The following is a 19,081-nucleotide window of genomic DNA, read 5'->3' as shown; positions in this document are numbered from 1 at the left end:
TAATGTTTTAGAAAAAAATTAAGTCACAGTCAAAAGTTTGTGAACAAAATGAAATTCTGATAATCCAAATTATCAAAATCCACAGCAACAAAAAAATCCTCATGAACAAGTAACAGTGAAAGAGAGCCATTAAATTCAATTAGATAATGAGGTACAAAGAAACTCACTAAACTTGAAGGCAGCCTGCCTATATGCAAAGTAATTTGCAGTGTTTTAAAGGCTGACAGTCAGTCACCACTGCACAGGCCCTCCAGCTGGTGACACGATTTTGGAGGCAAATGAGCTCATGGAAGGTAGGCCTGGCTGACAGAAGTAGGCCATGCACCTCCAGTTCTGGCCTGCTTTTTCTCCTTCCATGTCCGCTATGACCACACTCCACTTCCAGACAGAGCATGTCTGCCCTGCCTGCCATACCACACGACTTCAATCTCTCTGAAACAGAACCAAAAGAACCATTTACTCCTGTTTCTATCAAGTAAATTGTAATAAGAAAATACACGATCAGCACCAGCTAAGGATCTGGGACTTTGAGGGGGCAGTGCCGACCCTAGTGTTACATCAACTGATGGTTCTGGTGAGAACTCCTAAGTGCAGACGGCTAACAGCACAGGCGCCTTGTATTTCATGTGGTGGGGGTAAGACTGGGATGGGTGCTGGGGGCCATTCATGTTACATCTGACAGAATCTGGCTGTGCTTCATATGCTGAAATTCCGAGTAAAGTGATGGACTGATAGGAAATCTCAACAAAGTTTAACATCCAGGCCGCTGAGACTGCTGCTTGCAGCTTTTACCCGAGTTTACAATGGTAGATGAAAGGAAAAACGTCAGAGGATTTGGAACATGGAGTTTGGTGAGGAGAGAGAAGTATTGAGCTCATGTACAGCAATTGTTGGTACATTCACTGTAACCTTAAGAGATTCAGCATGATTAAAGAGAAGCTAGGCACTGGATAAGAGGACAGAGGCCATAAGGGCAGAGCCTCGCCCAGCAAAGCCTCCGGGGTGTAAAAGCTACTTTAAGGATGCTTGGCTTCAAAAGCAACAATATGAAGGCTAATGACCCTCCTGTGCCTTTCACTGAAAGGGCCCAGAGTTGACATTTTCCCTCAGTTCAGCCAAAAAGGCACACATGAGGCCCACTGCATCTACAGCTGAACAGACACATTTACTTCTTGAGTGGCAACTTTATTTTTGAAGGTAACAAGATCTCAGTACATCGCCCGCACTATTCTTGAACTTGAAATCCTGCATCAGCCTTGAGTTTGAACCACCGTGCCTAATTGAGCATCTGTTTCTTCTTTTCTTTAACAGCCTTTTTTTTTTTAAAGATTTATGTGTATGAGTACACTGTAGCTGTCTTTAAACACACCAGAAGAGGGCATCAGATACCATTACAGATGGTTGTGAGCCACCATGTAGTTGCTGGGAATTGAACTCAGGAATTCTTGGAACCTCTGCAAGAGTCGACAGTGCTCTTAACCATTATGCAATCTCCAGACCACTTCTTCTTCCCTATCCTCCTCCTCCTTCTCTTCTCCTCCCTCTTCTTTCTATGATGTAGTTATTTTTGTTTGGATTATCAGGGTGGGAGTACTGGGATTGAAGGCCTTGTGAATGCTAGGCTACATCTCACATTTAGTTTTATTCCAGCCCAGAATCTGTTCACTTTAAATGGTGCAGACTACACAACGTTAACTAGAAACTTATACTTCAAGCTTTCAGAATCCGTTCCAACTGCATTCCCTATCTTTTGTGAAAGCATGAATTGTTTATGTTTTCTTCTTTCTTCAAGCGTTTCCATCTCTACTTTTTCATTAGTGTTCATGTATAAATCACCATCTCTCATTTCTCTGTAAAATTCTAAATAAACTCCCACAGAAGAAAAACTTTGATATTTCCATTTTACTGATTAACAAACCCAAAACTTATATGCTAAAGATAACAGTCTATGATTCTTAATTTACTAACCAAATCTTATGGAGAGTATCGACATTCTTTTTTTTTTTTTCTTTTTCTTTTTTTTCTAAAGACAACTTTTAAATATGGCGACTAGTTTCAGTGACACGCCGTGAGAAACTGAACTCACTGGTCGTCAGTCACCATCCCTCATTCAAGCACTGCGGATCTTGACTTGACAAGGAGTCCTCCTCCTCACTGGAGTCCATTGTGGTTTGTTAGCAGAAACGGTAATGAAACTAAGTGGATCTTCCCAGACAGCAGGCATAAAAAGCTCTAGAGTTCACATCCTGAAGAGGGTGATAATCCCCTCTATCTACATGAGCTTTAGGAAGAGGTTGATAACACAGTATGTATTAGAGTGCTAGTTCTACTTGTAAGGTTGTGACCATTTCCCACCTCTGTTGTAGAATAACCTAAATAAATGTAGGGAAAACAAATTGTTTAACATTTTTTCATATATTTTCATTTTGAAAAACCATGTTTTTACAAGAATAGACACTAGACCACTACTTCTCAAGTTTAAGTTCTATGATCTTACTATCAAAACAACTGATATGAGATTGTTTTTAAAAAACCACACACACAAGCTCTAGGTAGAACTGTAATAAATTCCTTTTATAAACAAAATCTTAACTGAAAAGCCACAGTAGATGGAAGAGGAGAAAGGCTATTACTTTGTAAAATCCAGTGAACATCTACAATAGTTTTATAGCACATTTAGGCATTCTAGGGTTTTCTATCTTTACCTGCCTTCCGTTTCTTATTTGCTTCTTACAAATTTGCCAATTACGAACACAGATTTGACCTCAAACCCAGTCTTGAGTTTGAGTGCCAGGAAAAGCAAAAGTCCAAATTTTTATCTTGATATTACAGTTTTAATATTTAAAAATAGTTGTTTAGAACAAAATACCCAAAAGTGGGGGAGGGGGCACAAAACAGAAGAACAAGCAGCAATATTTACTCAGTCATTCATTGCATGGAAGGTGTGTTTCAGGACTGTATCTAGGATGCACTTGCTCAGGGGGGGCGGGGGGTGTTCTCAGTAATTAAACTGACCTAGACAAACACTACCAAAAATAAGAATACTATGTAAGGGGCACACATTTACAGTTGATATTCATAAAGGCAGTAAAGCAAAAGAAACTATTATCAAAGAGTCCATGCACATCCTACATAACTTCCACAGACTGCCAATGGCATCAGTGCAATGCCGTTTTCCATACCTGTGCTACCACCTACGCACGACGAGAGGATGAGACCGAGTAATGGTACTGAACTGAATTGTTTGAAGCCAGTGCCCCATGGATGGGGAAAGTGCATTTAGTTCAGCAGCAATACAGCACAGTGTGAAGATGTGCTTAGACACAGATACTCCCCAACAGAAGATGGACAAGGCGAGCCAAGATATAAAACCATAGTACACTGTTAAATAACCTTAGAGACATTCATCTCATTGTACAAGTAGAGGGAGAAAGAAGTCTTTTAAGTTACCTATTGTAGTTTATGATAGAATAAATACATATCTATATAGCATTGTATATACATATATAGAATGTGTGTTTATGTGTTATTTACTTGCCAAATTTTTGTTAAATTTTTGTGGATCTGCAACTTTGGGAGTGGGGAAAAAAGAAGAGAAGGGAAGAGAAGGCCTTTCACCATAGACTCCACTCCCACGCAGCAAACTTACTTATCCTAGGAAGGTCGGTCCCCGCCCCAACAGTCACTGCACGCATGTGCTTTACAGCGAGTTCACTGGAGAAGTAAACTAGTCAAAATTTGATTTCTAAATGTATATTTTCTGTTTGCCAGCTGTGTGGACAAAGTATCTTTTAATATTTAAACTAACTGATGCAAATTCTTTAACAGAATATAAACTTTATGTGACTGATTAAAACAGAGCAAATCAAAATAATCCAGTGATTCACTCTGATTGTAAACAATATATAAAATTTAAATTTCAAATTTCAAAATAAGTTAAAGAAAAATTCTATCTTCAGGGTCTATGCTGTTATAAAGATCTGACAATTTTAGGGGGAAATTACATGAAAAGATGTAACAAAATTTTTGGCCCACATTTGCCTAAGAGAAACATATATTTAACTATACTATTTTGTCCCTTAAATTTAGTGACTTCATAATTTGTTGGAAGATTTTTAAACAAACTGGCATATCAGATTACACAACAGAAAAAACACCCATCAAATTTAGCAAAGAAAACTTATTAAGCCTTTTTTTTTTTACAGAATTAAAAAAATCTAAATGGCTATGATTCCTCTATTAGCAGAAACACATAATGCAGTCTTTATAAGTCTGCCATAGATCGATATCCACACAGACACAGATACAGATACCAAAGAGTAATGGCAGTCTATTTTGAACAGTGTATGGGACCAGCAGTTTGTATCAGACCATGGCACGATACGGACCCTGCATCTTTAAGAACTGAATAATGAATGAAGGCCCTCCAGCAACAATTTGAGGTGGGAGGTGACTGAGTGGACAGTTCTCAATACTCATGATTGACAGCTTGCTGCAGAGGGCAAGCTCGAAGGGGAGGCTGTGAAGGTTGGGGTTGTCATTCAAGTACAGCTCCTCTAGGTTTTCCAGTGTACCTGTTTAGGAAGGGAAACAAACGTCATTACTATTCTTTTTTTTTTTTTTTTTCTTTTTTTCGGAGCTGGGGACAAGCACTCTACCACTGAGCTAAATCCCCAACCCCGTCATTACTATTCTTAAAACTCGGACAGGTACGGATTTTAAACTGCAGCACATTCAAATCAACTGGAGAAAGTTTGTAAAACTCTATTGTATAGGTCACTTTCTATCCCAATGAAATCACAATGGTTTTGAAGCGTAAGTGTTTTTTAGAAACACTCTATTTTCAGAGGTTCCGCTGGGACAGCTGGGAGTTCATATATGGATTTTAAAAATCAAAGCACAGAGTCTTTACCAAGGACACCAGGAACACAGTAAGCCAACAGCCAGCAGTACAGTTGTGTCTAGATGTAGGATGTTTAATCTCAGAAAAGCCCTAGACCAAGTAAGTCACTGTCCTCCTTTACATGTGGGACATGAGAGCTGCAAGTCCCTATACTAAGCTACTAGGGGAGATGGCTAAGACTCCCCTTTTAAATTGTCTACACTTCCAAAAGCATTCCTTACTGCTTTCTCCTGCTTCCAGGACAGGATATTATAGGAAGCAGACCATAATCCACAGAATTACTAACTTAGGAACTACTCAAGTAACTTGCACTGCCAAAATTCAAAGTAGCTATATTAATTATATAAATAATAGATGTAAATACATTTGGGAAGTTCTAAAAGTAAACTTAGGCACTGACAGTAATCAAGCGCGATTACTAACCCTGAAGCCCTCTGAGAAATGTCCTTTCAAAAGCTATACAGAGTGGTGATGCCTGAAGTGCCAGCACTGTTGTCATAAACAAGATTAAATGAGGAGAGGACAAAGGAGCCACAAGGGTCCTTTCAGCAGACATTGCTAATTTAATTCAGGCCATGGAACTGTTAAATTTAGAAGGACAGAAAATAATTTTGAAAAAAAGAAACACTTGTTTATAAATTGAGATTTATTAAGTCTATGGACAGCATTCTAAACCATTCTCAAATATAGTATGAATTTTAACAAATCATGAGTAAACCACTGGTCCTCCATCATAAGCCCTGCGCTTGCTCTAAGCTGAATTTGCAAAGTAGTGTGCTTTCAAACCTATTGTTTGAAAGCACAGAATCAACCATCATTGTCTTGCATCCACAGGAGCCTACCAATTTCCTCAGGAAGGTGAGTGAGAAGGTTCTCTCCGAGACCAAGGTGTGTGAGGTTGGTAAGGTGACCGATGCCTCTGGGGAGAGTGGTCAACTGGTTGTTTGTCAAGACTAATTTCTAAAAATGAACAAAATAAAAAAGTTACACATGCATTTCCTACAACTGATGTGCACTTAAAATGATATCTCTAAGAAATGTAATAAATCAGGTAAATTGAGTTGAGTGAGACTTCTTTATTATTTGTTAGAACAAAAGCAGATAGTGTATTTCATGTTCATAAGGACAGTATGGCAAAATTCTTTATTTTAAGAATTATATCAAAATCTAAAGAAAACTTAATTTGTAATGGTTTCTAAGAACTTTAGTTATATAATTCTAAAGCCACTGGGAGGGCCTTACCTGTAAATCCTTAAGATAAGCAATCTCATTGGGCAAGGACTCCAGCTTGTTCTCCTCCAGGTCTAATTCTCGTAACTTTCTAAGGTTTCCAAGACCATGGGGAAGCTTCTTTAGAAGATTGTTCGATAATATTAGAACCTAAATAGAAATGATTAAGAACGTTTTGTGACTCAAAACATTATATATGATGTTATGTGAATTAAAGCTTATTAAGCAATGCTAATAGTTATAACTAATACAACATTTTAAAACTAATGGTTACTACAAAAAGATTATAATTCAATTACTTAAAAACTAATGAAACCAAGAAATAATTTACTTTTAACTAAATTTTAAAAAGAAAAACAAAACTATTTACCTTAAAATTAAAATATTTTGACAGTGAATAATTATAAGTATTAGTGAGAACCTGATTATTCAAAATTCCTTAAAATATTCACTTAAGGAAAGCAAGCAACTGACTTACAGGTGCCTAGATCAACCCACTGGAATTACTCTTTAGACATCTCATTCCAATGCATCCTAAAACCACTAAGGGGCTAAAAAGGGCTGAGGAAGCTAGAGTCCTTTGTCTCAGAGAAGGTTCATTCAGCATGGAAATGGGGAGGCAACACTGGGAAGTAAGATGACGTGACTTGGTCAAACAACCCTTCACAGGGGTCACATATCAAATATCCTACATATCAGATATTTTAACATTACAACTCAAAACTAGCAAAATTACAGTTATGAAGTACCAATGAAAATAATTTTAGGGGGGTCACCATGAGAGAGATTATATTAAAGGGTCACAGTATTAGGAAGGGTAGAAGCATTATATTATGATATAGTAAAATATAATTATTGAGTTTTTAAAAATCTTTAAAATAGCATATTTACTATCTTAGTAAGCTGTTCATTAAGGATAAAAACTTCACTAATCAAAGACAGTGGCAGTCATTCTTGACTAAAGATGAATCTTTAATTATGAAAAAAAGAGCTCCCCCCCTTTTCTTTTTTTCGGAGCTGGGGACCGAACCCAGGGCCTTGCGCTTACTAAGCAAGTGCTCTAAAACTGAGCTAAATCTCCAACCCCAAAAAAGAGCTTTTTAAAAGAAAAAAAAAAAATCAAAATGTTCCAGACCAGACTCTAAGATTACACAGAGAGCTAGAAATATGGACAACACACTACCAATATACAGAGAAGTGATATAATTAGGTCAAAGCAATAAAATAAAGGCTCTGAATGTCAATCTGAAGGATCCATAATTACTGACAATGTCATGTTTCCTAAAAGGAATTAAGGAAAAATGTTTTAAAGGTGCTGAATTTTAGATACCTTTCTCTTCAGAGATAAAGCATTTAAATCTCTAAGCTTTTGTTAGGAGAGATGGCTCAGAGCAGTCAAACACCTCACTATCCTAAATAGGGTTGTGCATCTAATGGAGTCTAGTTGCGACCTTTTCTAATTATAATTGTTAACCAATAGAAACTGCTGGCATTAACACAAAGCTCATACAGTAGCCTGCAGGGTTTTGAGACATACTAGGTTGTAATACCCAAAATTAATCTGTAAGCCCCATGCACCCAAGGACCAGGCAACTTCCTGGAATGTTGGGAGTTGTAGTTTTTTTCTTGGGAAAGTGTGGTGGCCTATGAGGTTTTCTCCATAAAAACCTATATGGCATGCTATTTCAGGGCTACTCCGCTGGGAAAGTGGCCAAAGTCCAACTCTTGGTCAGTATTTAGTATTTAATAAAGCTTGCTTCAAACTTGGCTCAAATGGTATGGTTCTTTTTTCCTCTGGCAAATCTCAGGATTTAAAAGTACCGTACTCTAAACTCACCTCAAGAGAAACAAGACCAGACACGTCCTCCGGGATCTTTGTGAGCTGATTGGTCGCTAAATTCAATTCTACCATACTGGTCCAAGTTCCAAAATCCAAAGGAAGTGATGTTAACTGATTGTCCTGGCAAAGACAAGAAGCATCCCAGATGGAAACAGAGATACCATTTATGTTTCCCTTTGCAAGCAAACTACTTCAACAGAAAACTTTATTCTCATTTATTATCTAAATAAAAAAATGAGCAAAATGTAGCAAAAAACAAACAAACAAGAAATAAAACTTCTGAACTTCCCAAGTTTTAATTAATTAGGCTTTTATTTTTAGGTTAAACTAGATTTTCTTATGTGGGTATGTATAATAAAACATATATAAAACATATAGAGAAATTGCTCAAAAATGTCAAAGATCCTCATGACAAAGGGGTTTTCTCCATTTTATAATAATGTACAGATCAGAGTAAAATAAGAATGTTCGAATTAAGATATGGGCAGGATAAAAAAACTGTTTTAAAATGCCAAGCAATGGTGGTGCACACCTTTAATCCCAACACTGGTGAGCACAGACAGGAGGATCTCTGACAGAGTTTGAGCCAGCCATCTACAGAGCAACTCCAGGACAGTCAAAGCTACACGGAGAAACCCCGTCTTGAAAAACCAAACTAAATAAATAAACTAATTAATTAAAAAGTATTTGTACTTTTTAATAAGTATAAGGAGAAAATTGTCAAGCTTCACTGCTTTTTCAAAAAAAAATGTTTTGTTGATATTTATCACACTTGAAGAAATTAGACAAAGTTCTATAGTTTACTGTTATTTTACTGAAACCTTAGGCAAACCAGCCCAGGCAGATATACTCTGAAAACACCAGAGCCATAAAAATGTCTATTCAAATGTAAAACTAGCAAACGCCTGCACCACCACGGTCTAAGTCTACTAGAAACTGAGACAATTCTTATTACTCATACTGAGGACTGCACCCAGGACCCGGGGAACACTACCAAGAAGTCTGATGCTAAGCTAACCCACCAGCACTGCCACACTGGCAGGAAGGCTAACAGCTTCCGCACCTGTTCTCACAGGAACAGACTAAGAAACTGTCTGAGGGTTTTAAGATTTTCTAGACTTGGGTTGGGGATTTAGCTCAGCGGTAGAGCGCTTGCCTAGGGAGCGCAAGGCCCTGGGTTCAGTCCCCAGCTCCAGAAAAAAAAAAAAAAAAAAAAAAAAAAAGATTTTCTTGACTTAACCTTTTAACTTATATGCACCCAATGAACTATCATGATGAAGTATAGAAACAAAGAAATCACAGATTAGACTGGAAGGGTCACGATCATGGTGCATGGTTTGAAGACAAAAGGACTTCGTATGTTATGACAGAACACTATCTGGATCTGAAGAAACTTAGGTTTCCTGGATTCCTACCCTGATGCAGTCAGGACTAGATCCGTGATCATTTCCCTTAGCTTCTATAATTTAGTTCACTACAAATTAAATAACAGGACTAATAACTGTCCACTTCTTTTTCTCCCTCCACAGTAAATTTCATCAGAGGTGAGAGCAGCTCATGCAGGGCAGATGAGCAGGCAAAGAACCTGACAGGAATGCGCCAGTCACTGCGACAGCCACAGAGAGCTGCTGTCTGTCTTCAGCTCAGCCTACTGTAATTACATAACACCTTAGAACTTAACATAATGACCAGCATATTAAAGACAGCTTAAACTCGAGTAGGGAGATATTTTTGCACACTTTAACTGTTCCTTAATAAACCGAGGATACTGCTAAAGAAAGTGAGCGGTGCCTTAGTCTAGAGCATCAGTGTTGGTGGTTCTCTATTGTCCGCATTAGACAGATTAAACTGCGGGCGTAAACTGGCACTTATGAGATATACAGTTATACAGTATATATCCTGTCCGTTGCATTTCTACAAACCCCATAACTGCTCACTGAGGACAACCTGCTAAGGGTGCTCAGGTCGAAGGCACCTGTCACCTACTAAGACATTAAGGATGCTCCAGCATCTCTGTCAACAGCTTAGATTTCACCAGCAAGGCGTTAGCTGCTCTCCATATGCAGAGCAGAGAAAAATGAATGAGAAGAAGCACAGCGCACACACACACACACACACACACACACACACACACACAGACACACACACACAGACACACACAGACACACACAGACACACACACACAGATACACACAGACACACACAGACACACACACACAAAGACACACACACACACAGACACACACACACACACACACACACACACACACACACACACACACACACACACAGATGCTTACCTTCATATTCAGCTTACTCAGCACTTTAGCTCTGGAAAAAATTCCAAATGGGATTTTGTTGATTCGATTGTGTTCCATGTTGAGGGAATAAATGGTGGAAAACTGAGATGGGCCTCCCACTGGGTACAACTGGAAGCAATTTCTAGCTAAGGTCAAGCTATTCAATTTTACAAGACTGGATAAAAGACTCTGTAAAAACAAAGTAAGAATAAGATTCAGAAGTGAACCATTACTCTCCTTAAGCAAAGCAGCAGCCTTACAGGGAGTAATGACAGCCTGGTCAGGGGGTTGTGTGACTACCGTCAGCGACAGTCACTACACACATCCAGAGTTTACAGCAAGCAGTAGCCGCCCCAAATTAAATAGAGAAAAACTCAAAGCAATTACACTGAAGTGAGGACCAAGACGGAGTTGTCCACTTCCCATATCTATTCAATACAGCACTTAAAGTTTTAGTTAGAACAATGAGACATCTGAAGGAAATGAAGGGGAAACAAATTGGAAAAGAAGTCAAGTTACCTTTATTTACAGATGACACCATAGTAGACATAAGTGACTCTAAAAATCCCAGTAGGCAACTTTACAGCTGATAAATATTTTCAGCAAGGTGGGTGGATACAAGATGAACTCATAAAACTCAGTCACCTCCTGAATACCAGTGAAAAGGGGCTGAGAAAGCAATCAGGGAAACAACACAAGCGCCCCCAAATAATACAAAATATCGTACTGTGATGCCAGCCAAGCAAGTGAAGACTTATACGGTAAGAACCTCAAGTCTCTGAGGAAAGAAACTGAAGATATCAGAAGATGGAAAGATCTCCCATGCTCATGAATCAGTAGAAATCAACACAGTAAAATGACCATCCTACCAAAAGCAATTGACAGATTCAATGCAAACCCCATCAAATTCCAACACAATGCTTTACAGACCTTAAAAGGACAATTTCCTTTCATATGGAAAAACAAACAATCCTGTACAACAAAGACCTGTCGGAGGCCTCACCACCCCTATTTCAGGCTGCACCATAGAGCTGTAGTAACAGTTGGTCAGTAGCATAGAACTGAAAACCCAGATATGAATCCACACACCTATGGACACCTGATTTTTGGTAAAGAAGACAAAAATACACACTGGAAAAAAAAAAAAGACAGCATCTTCAACAAATGGTGCTGGTCAAAACTGGATGTCTACATGTAGAAGAATGCAAATAGATTCATATGCATCACTCTGCACAAAACTTAAGCCCCCGTGGATCAAAGACCTCAACATAAAACCAGATATACTGAACCAGAGAGAAGAGAAGGTGGAGAACAGCCTTGAACTAACTGGCACAGAAGAAGACTTCCTGAGCACTTAGAGCTTGGGCTAACTAGGGCCTCATGAAACTGAAAAGCATCTGTAAGGCAAAGGACGCCTACAGAGTGGGGAAAGATTTTTACCAACTCTACATCTAATAGAGGACTAATACCCAAAATGTATAAAGAACTCACAAAACTAAGTGTCAAAAACCAAATAACCCAGTTAAAAATAGGATACAACTGCAGCCCCATAAGAACAACAATGCCAACCAACCAGGGCCCGCAGGGACTAAAGCACTACCCAGGGACTACACATGGACAGACCCATGGCTCCTGCTGCATATGGAGCACAGGATGGCCTTGTTGGATACCAATGGAAGGTGAGGCCCTTGGTCCTGCCAAGGCTGGAACCCCCAGGGCAGGGGAATGTCAGTGTGAGGGAGAAGGGAAGCAGATGGGGAGGGGAGCACCCTTATAGAAGGAGGAAAGGGGGATGGGATAGGGGGCTCATGTCTAGGAAACTGGGTAACAGAATAACATTTGAAATGTAAATAAAAAAACAGAATACAAATCTGAGCAGAGAATTCTCCACAGAGGAAATGCAAGTGGCCATGGAACAGGTAAAGAAATGTTCACCCTTAGCCATCAGGAAAAAACAAATCAAAACCTAATATGGAGATTCTTACACCAGTCAGAATGGCTAAAATCAACAACACAACTGACATCGAGTGCTGGTGACGATGAGGAATAGGGGGACTCCCACCCAGTGGTGGCCAGAGTGAAAACCTATACAACCGCTATGGAAATCAAAACCGCCACTCTTCTCAGAGACAGGGATTGATCGACCTCAAGATCCAGCTCTATCCTCCTGATGTACACCCAAAGGATGCTCCACCCACCACAGAGCACTCGTCTACCACCTCCACAGAACCTTTGCTCCTAACAGCTAGAAACTGCAAACAACCTAGAGGCCTCTCAACAGAAGAATGGATTAAAAAGAAATGTGGTACATCTACACAATGAATATTACTCAGCCGTTTAAAAAAAAAAATGGCATCGCAAAATCTGCAGGCAAAAGGGATGGAACTTAAAAAAAAAAAAAAATTCTAAGTGAGGTAATCCAGGACCAGGAAGACTAATATGCTATGTATTCACAAAAACCTGAGTATCAACCATCAAATAAATGGTAACAAACCTACAACTCCGAGACTCAGAAAGGTTAGGCACAGAGGCAAAGTCTGGGGATACACATGAATCTCCCCCAGAGGGGAAAGTAGATTTAATGGGAGAGCTGGAGGCAGCCTGGGATGGGAAGCAGAGGGGAGGGAAGGGGAGAGATGGCTGGGAGAGAAAGTGAGAGAAGATGGAACTGAGGGGTATTTGAGGGGTGGCATAAAATTTAACAGATTTTGTGGACTCTAAGATGATGATTACATAATCCATTTTCTTCATATTTTCAGATAAATATTTAAATCTGAAATTGGCCCCAAACCTCCCTTAATACGTATTACCTATCTATTCAATGCCTGCCATCAAATTAAAGGGTTCTATTAAGGGCAAGTGAAGCCATGTATGTACAGCTTAGTTTCAAACACTGAGCACATGTACTTAGAGTTGCTAAAACTCTTTATGTATATGTCTATATTAATTAATATTTGTGTATATGTCTATATTAATACCACTTACATTCTCTGATGTCTTCAAGAAAAGGCACTCATTTTTACCAACTCTGATTTCAACTTCTGATTTACTACAAACTGCCATGATTCACGTTTCTAACTCAGCCTGAACGTGTTCTAAGTGGCACCTAATGGATCTTATTGCTTTCCTATTGATTCCAGGTTACAAACAGAATTACACATTCACACTGAAAATATGCTACTTCCAAAAAGCACCTAGATGGTTTTAAGTAAGACTTAATGATTTCCCACAGTTAAACAAGGCCAATCAATGGCTTCCCCAGGGTCTCTACCTAAAAACAGGCACAGGTACACACAGTCACTCAACCTCTCATACTCAGACCAAAGAGAGCTGTCCTTTTTATAATCCTGTTGTCACAAGTAAAAGGATTTAACACTCACTCCCAATGCCCAAACCAAAGAAATAACTTTGTGGGGTACCAGTCCCTCTTTGAAAACATATGATAAAAGATCAGTTCTCATCAGAGATTGCGAAAGGAAAGGAATAAGTAGTGAAGCACTGCTTTATCTTATTTGCAATAAATAGTGTAAATGCCAATAAACTGACTTAGTTCAGTTATACAATATTAAGTACACAAACAAGAACCTATGGCAATGTCTACATCCCAGCAACTCAAGAATTATTAGTCTTCCTTCACTAACAATAAATCTGTATATAAAATAACATATTTTTAAATGTTTAACCTTTATAGGGACTCGACCTTTAAGGTGACAAAAACTCTCAAAAGGACTCCCCTCTCGACTCTATCTGGACATAGTGGCGCACACGTAGTCCCAGCACTCAGGAAGCTAAGGCAAGGGAACAGCCACACTTGCAGGGCCAGCCTCAGCTACATAGCAAATACCAGGTCAGAAAGCTACAATGTGGGCTGGAGAGATGGCTCAGCAGTCAAGAGCACTGACTGCTCTTCCAGAGGTCCTGAGTTCAATTCCCAGCAACCACACGGTGGCTCACAGCCATCTGTAATGGGATCCGATGTCTTCTTCTGAGGTGTCTGAAGACAGTGACAGTTACTCATACAAATATAAAAAATAAATAATAAATAAATAAATCTTTTTAAAAAGGCTACAATACAAGATCTTTCCTGCAAAAGGAAAAAAAAAAAAAGGTGACACTGAGAAGAAAACACCTAACTGATGTGCTAAGTGATCAATTTTGGGTGTGTTAAAATTTAAAAAGTGGGGGTTGGGGATTTAGCTCAGTGGTAGAGCACTTGCCTAGCAAGCACAAGGCCCTGGGTTCGGTCCCCAGCTCCGAAAAAAAGAAAAGAAAAAAAAATTTTTTTAAAGTGGGTAACATTAAATAATAGGTCTTCCATCTTGACTATTCTGAATTATCACTATTAGAGAGCAAAAATTCAGATGATCTAATTCTTTTTTTTTTTTTTTTTTTATTAACTTGAGTATTTCTTATATACATTTCGAGTGTTATTCCCTTTCCCGGTTTCCGGGCAAACATCCCCCTCCCCCTTCCCCTTCCTTATGGGTGTTCCCCTCCCAACCCTCCCCCCATTGCCGCCCTCCCCCCATAGACTAGTTCACTGTGGGTTCAGTCTTAGCAGGACCCAGGGCTTCCCCTTCCACTGGTGCTCTTACTAGGATATTCATTGCTACCTATGGGGTCAGAGTCCAGGGTCAGTCCATGTATAGTCTTTAGGTAGTGGCTTAGTCCCTGGAAGCTCTGATTGCTTGGCATTGTTGTACATATGGGGTCTCGAGCCCCTTCAAGCTCTTCCAGTTCTTTCTCTGATTCCTTCAATAGGGGACCTATTCTCAGTTCAGTGGTTTGCTGCTGGCATTCGCCTCTATATTTGCTGTATTCTGGCTGTGTCTCTCAGGAGCGATCTACATCCGGCTCCTGTCGGTCTGCACTTCTTTGCTTCATCCATCTTGTCTAATTGGGTGGCTGTATATGTATGGGCCACATGTGGGGCAGGCTCTGAATGGGTGTTCCTTCAGTCTCTGTTTTAATCTTTGCCTCTCCCTTCCCTGCCAAGGGTATTCTTTTTCCTCATTTAAAGAAGGAGTGAAGCATTCACATTTTGATCATCCGTCTTGAGTTTCCTTTGTTCTAGGGATCTAGGGTAATTCAAGCATTTGGGCTAATAGCCACTTATCAATGAGTGCATACCATGTATGTCTTTCTGTGATTGGGTTAGCTCACTCAGGATGATATTTTCCAGTTCCAACCATTTGCCTACGAATTTCATAAACTCGGTTTTGATAGCTGAGTAATATTCCATTGTGTAGATGTACCACATTTTCTGTATCCATTCCTCTGTTGAAGGGCATCTGGGTTCTTTCCATTTTCTGGCTATTATAAATAAGGCTGCGATGAACATAGTGGAGCACGTGTCTCTTTTATATGTTGAGGCATCTTTTGGGTATATGCCCAAGAGAGGTATAGCTGGATCATCAGGCAGTTCAATGTCCAATTTTCTGAGGAACCTCCAGACTGATTTCCAGAATGGTTTTACCAGTCTGCAATCCCACCAACAATGGAGGAGTGTTCCTCTTTCTCCACATCCTCGCCAGCATCTGCTGTCACCTGAGTTTTTGATCTTAGCCAATCGCACTGGTGTGAGGTGAAATCTCAGGGTTGTTTTGATTTGCATTTCCCTTATGACTAAAGATGTTGAACATTTCTTTAGGTGTTTCTCAGCCATTCGGCATTCCTCAGCTGTGAATTCTTTGTTTAGCTCTGAACCCCATTTTTTAATAGGGTTATTTGTTTCCCTGCGGTCTAACTTCTTGAGTTCTTTGTATATTTTGGATATAAGGCCTCTATCTGTTGTAGGATTGGTAAAGATCTTTTCCCAATCTGTTGGTTGCCGTTTTGTCCTAACCACAGTGTCCTTTGCCTTACAGAAGCTTTGCAGTTTTATGAGATCCCATTTGTCGATTCTTGATCTTAGAGCATGAGCCATTGGTGTTTTGTTCAGGAAATTTTTTCCAGTGCCCATGTGTTCCAGATGCTTCCCTAGTTTTTCTTCTATTAGTTTGAGTGTGTCTGGTTTGATGTGGAGGTCCTTGATCCACTTGGACTTAAGCTTTGTACAGGGTGATAAGCATGGATCAATCTGCATTCTTCTACATGTTGCCCCTCCAGTTGAACCAGCACCATTTGTTGAAAATGCTATCTTTTTTCCATTGGATGGTTTTGGCTCCTTTGTCAAAAATCAAGTGACCATAGGTGTGTGGGTTCATTTCTGGGTCTTCAATTCTATTCCATTGGTCTATCTGTCTGTCTCTGTACCAATACCATGCAGTTTTTATCACTATTGCTCTGTAATACTGCTTGAGTTCAGGGATAGTGATTCCCCCTGAAGTTCTTTTATTGTTGAGGATAGCTTTAGCTATCCTGGGTTTTTTGTTATTCCAGATGAATTTGCAAATTGTTCTGTCTAACTCTTTGAAGAATTGGATTGGTATTTTGATGGGGATTGCATTGAATCTGTAGATTGCTTTTGGTAAAATGGCCATTTTTACTATATTAATCCTGCCAATCCATGAGCATGGGAGATCTTTCCATCTTCTGAGGTCTTCTTCAATTTCTTTCCTCAGTGTCTTGAAGTTCTTATTGTACAGATCTTTTACTTGCTTGGTTAAAGTCACACCGAGGTACTTTATATTATTTGGGTCTATTATGAAGGGTGTCGTTTCCCTAATTTCTTTCTCGGCTTGTTTCTCTTTTGTATAGAGGAAGGCAACTGATTTATTTGAGTTAATTTTATACCCAGCCACTTTGCTGAAGTTGTTTATCAGCTTTAGTAGTTCTCTGGTGGAACTTTTGGGATCACTTAAATATACTATCATGTCATCTGCAAATAGTGATATTTTGACCTCTTCTTTTCCGATCTGTATCCCTTTGATCTCCTTTTGTTGTCTGATTGCTCTGGCTAGAACTTCAAGAACTATATTGAAAAAGTAGGGAGAGAGTGGGCAGCCTTGTCTAGTACCTGATTTTAGTGGGATTGCTTCAAGTTTCTCTCCATTTAGTTTAATGTTAGCAACTGGTTTGCTGTATATGGCTTTTACTATGTTTAGGTATGGGCCTTGAATTCCTATTCTTTCCAGGACTTTTATCATGAAGGGGTGTTGAATTTTGTCAAATGCTTTCTCAGCATCTAATGAAATGATCATGTGGTTCTGTTCTTTCAGTTTGTTTATATGATGGATCACGTTGATAGTTTTCCGTATATTAAACCATCCCTGCATGCCTGGGATGAAGCCTACTTGATCATGGTGGATGATTGTTTTGATGTGCTCTTGAATTCGGTTTGCCAGAATTTTATTGAGTATTTTTGCGTCGATATTCATAAGGGAAATTGGTCTGAAGTTCTCTTTCTTTGCTGTGTCTTTGTGTGGTTTAGGTATAAGAGTAATTGTGGCTTCGTAGAAGGAATTCGGTAGGGCTCCATCTGTTTCAATTTTGTGGAATAGTTTGGATAATATTGGTATGAGGTCTTCTATGAAGGTTTGATAGAATTCTGCACTAAACCCGTCTGGACCTGGGCTCTTTTTGGTTGGGAGACCTTTAATGACTGCTTCTATTTCCTTAGGAGTTATGGGGTTGTTTAACTGGTTTATCTGTTCCTGATTTAACCTCGATACCTGGTATCTGTCTAGGAAATTGTCCATTTCCTGAAGATTTTCAAATTTTGTTGAATATAGGTTTTTATACTAAGATCTGATGATTTTTTGAATTTCCTCCGAATCTGTAGTTATGTCTCCCTTTTCATTTCTGATTTTGTTAATTTGGACACACTCTCTGTGTCCTCTCGTTAGTCTGGCTAAGGGTTTATCTATCTTGTTGATTTTCTCAAAGAACCAACTTTTGGTTCTGTTGATTCTTTCTATGGTCCTTTTTGTTTCTACTTGGTTGATTTCAGCTCTGAGTTTGATTATTTCCTGCCTTCTACTCCTCCTGGGTGTAATTGCTTCTTTTTGTTCTAGAGCTTTTAGGTGTGCTGTCAAGCTGCTGACATATGCTCTTTCCTGTTTCTTTCTGCAGGCACTCAGCGCTATGAGTTTTCCTCTTAGCACAGCTTTCATTGTGTCCCATAAGTTTGAGTATGTTGTATCTTCATTTTCATTAAATTCTAAAAAGTTTTTAATTTCTTTCTTTATTTCTTCCTTGACCAGGTTATCATTGAGTAGAGCATTGTTCAATTTCCACGTATATGTGGGCATTCTTCCCTTATTGTTATTGAAGACCAGTTTTAGGCCGTGGTGGTCCGATAGCACGCATGGGATTATTTCTATCTTTCTGTACCTGTTGAGGCCCGTTTTTTGACCAATTATATGGTCAATTTTGGAGAAAGTACCATGAGGAGCTGAGAAGAAGGTATATCCTTTTGCTTTAGGATAGAATGTTCTATAAATATCCGTTAAGTCCATTTGGCTCATGACTTCTCTTAGTCTGTCGACATCACTGTTTAATTTCTGTTTCCATGATCTGTCCATTGATGAGAGTGGGGTGTTGAAATCTCCCACTATTATTGTGTGAGGTGCAATGTGTGTTTTGAGCTTTAGTAAGGTTTCTTTTACGTATGTAGGTGCCCTTGTATTTGGGGCATAGATATTTAGGATTGAGAGTTCATCTTGGTGGATTTTTCCTTTGATGAATATGAAGTGTCCTTCCTTATCTTTTTTGATGACTTTTAGTTGGAAATTGATTTTATTTGATATTAGAATGGCTACTCCAGCTTGCTTCTTCTGACCATTTGCTTGGAAAGTTGTTTTCCAGCCTTTCACTCTGAGGTAGTGTCTGTCTTTGTCTCTGAGGTGTGTTTCCTGTAGGCAGCAG

At 39.2% G+C, this 19,081-nt stretch overlaps 1 protein-coding gene across 11 annotated transcripts in view; it reads right to left on the bottom strand.

The window, feature by feature from the left end:
- Nucleotides 1-2,553: 2,553 nt before the first annotated feature.
- Nucleotides 2,554-19,081, bottom strand: part of Shoc2 (SHOC2 leucine-rich repeat scaffold protein) — an 88,661-nt gene continuing 72,133 nt past the window's right edge. For 9 of the 11 annotated variants that reach the window (XM_087565473.1, XM_087565517.1, XM_087565526.1 and 6 more), the window contains 5 exons: nt 10,274-10,462; nt 7,971-8,093; nt 6,146-6,283; nt 5,746-5,863; nt 2,554-4,574 (listed from right to left, as the gene is read on the bottom strand). In XM_087565473.1, the coding sequence (XP_087421599.1) occupies nt 4,366-4,574; nt 5,746-5,863; nt 6,146-6,283; nt 7,971-8,093; nt 10,274-10,462 (777 nt within the window). In that variant the 3' untranslated portion in view covers nt 2,554-4,365. 11 annotated transcript variants of the gene reach the window in all.

The sequence above is a fragment of the Rattus norvegicus genome, chromosome 1, assembly GCF_021556685.1.
Source record: "Rattus norvegicus strain SHRSP/BbbUtx chromosome 1, alternate assembly SHRSP_T2T, whole genome shotgun sequence".
In the NCBI taxonomy this organism is placed as follows: Eukaryota; Metazoa; Chordata; class Mammalia; order Rodentia; family Muridae; genus Rattus; species Rattus norvegicus.
This window is presented reverse-complemented; position numbering and strand designations above follow the sequence as displayed.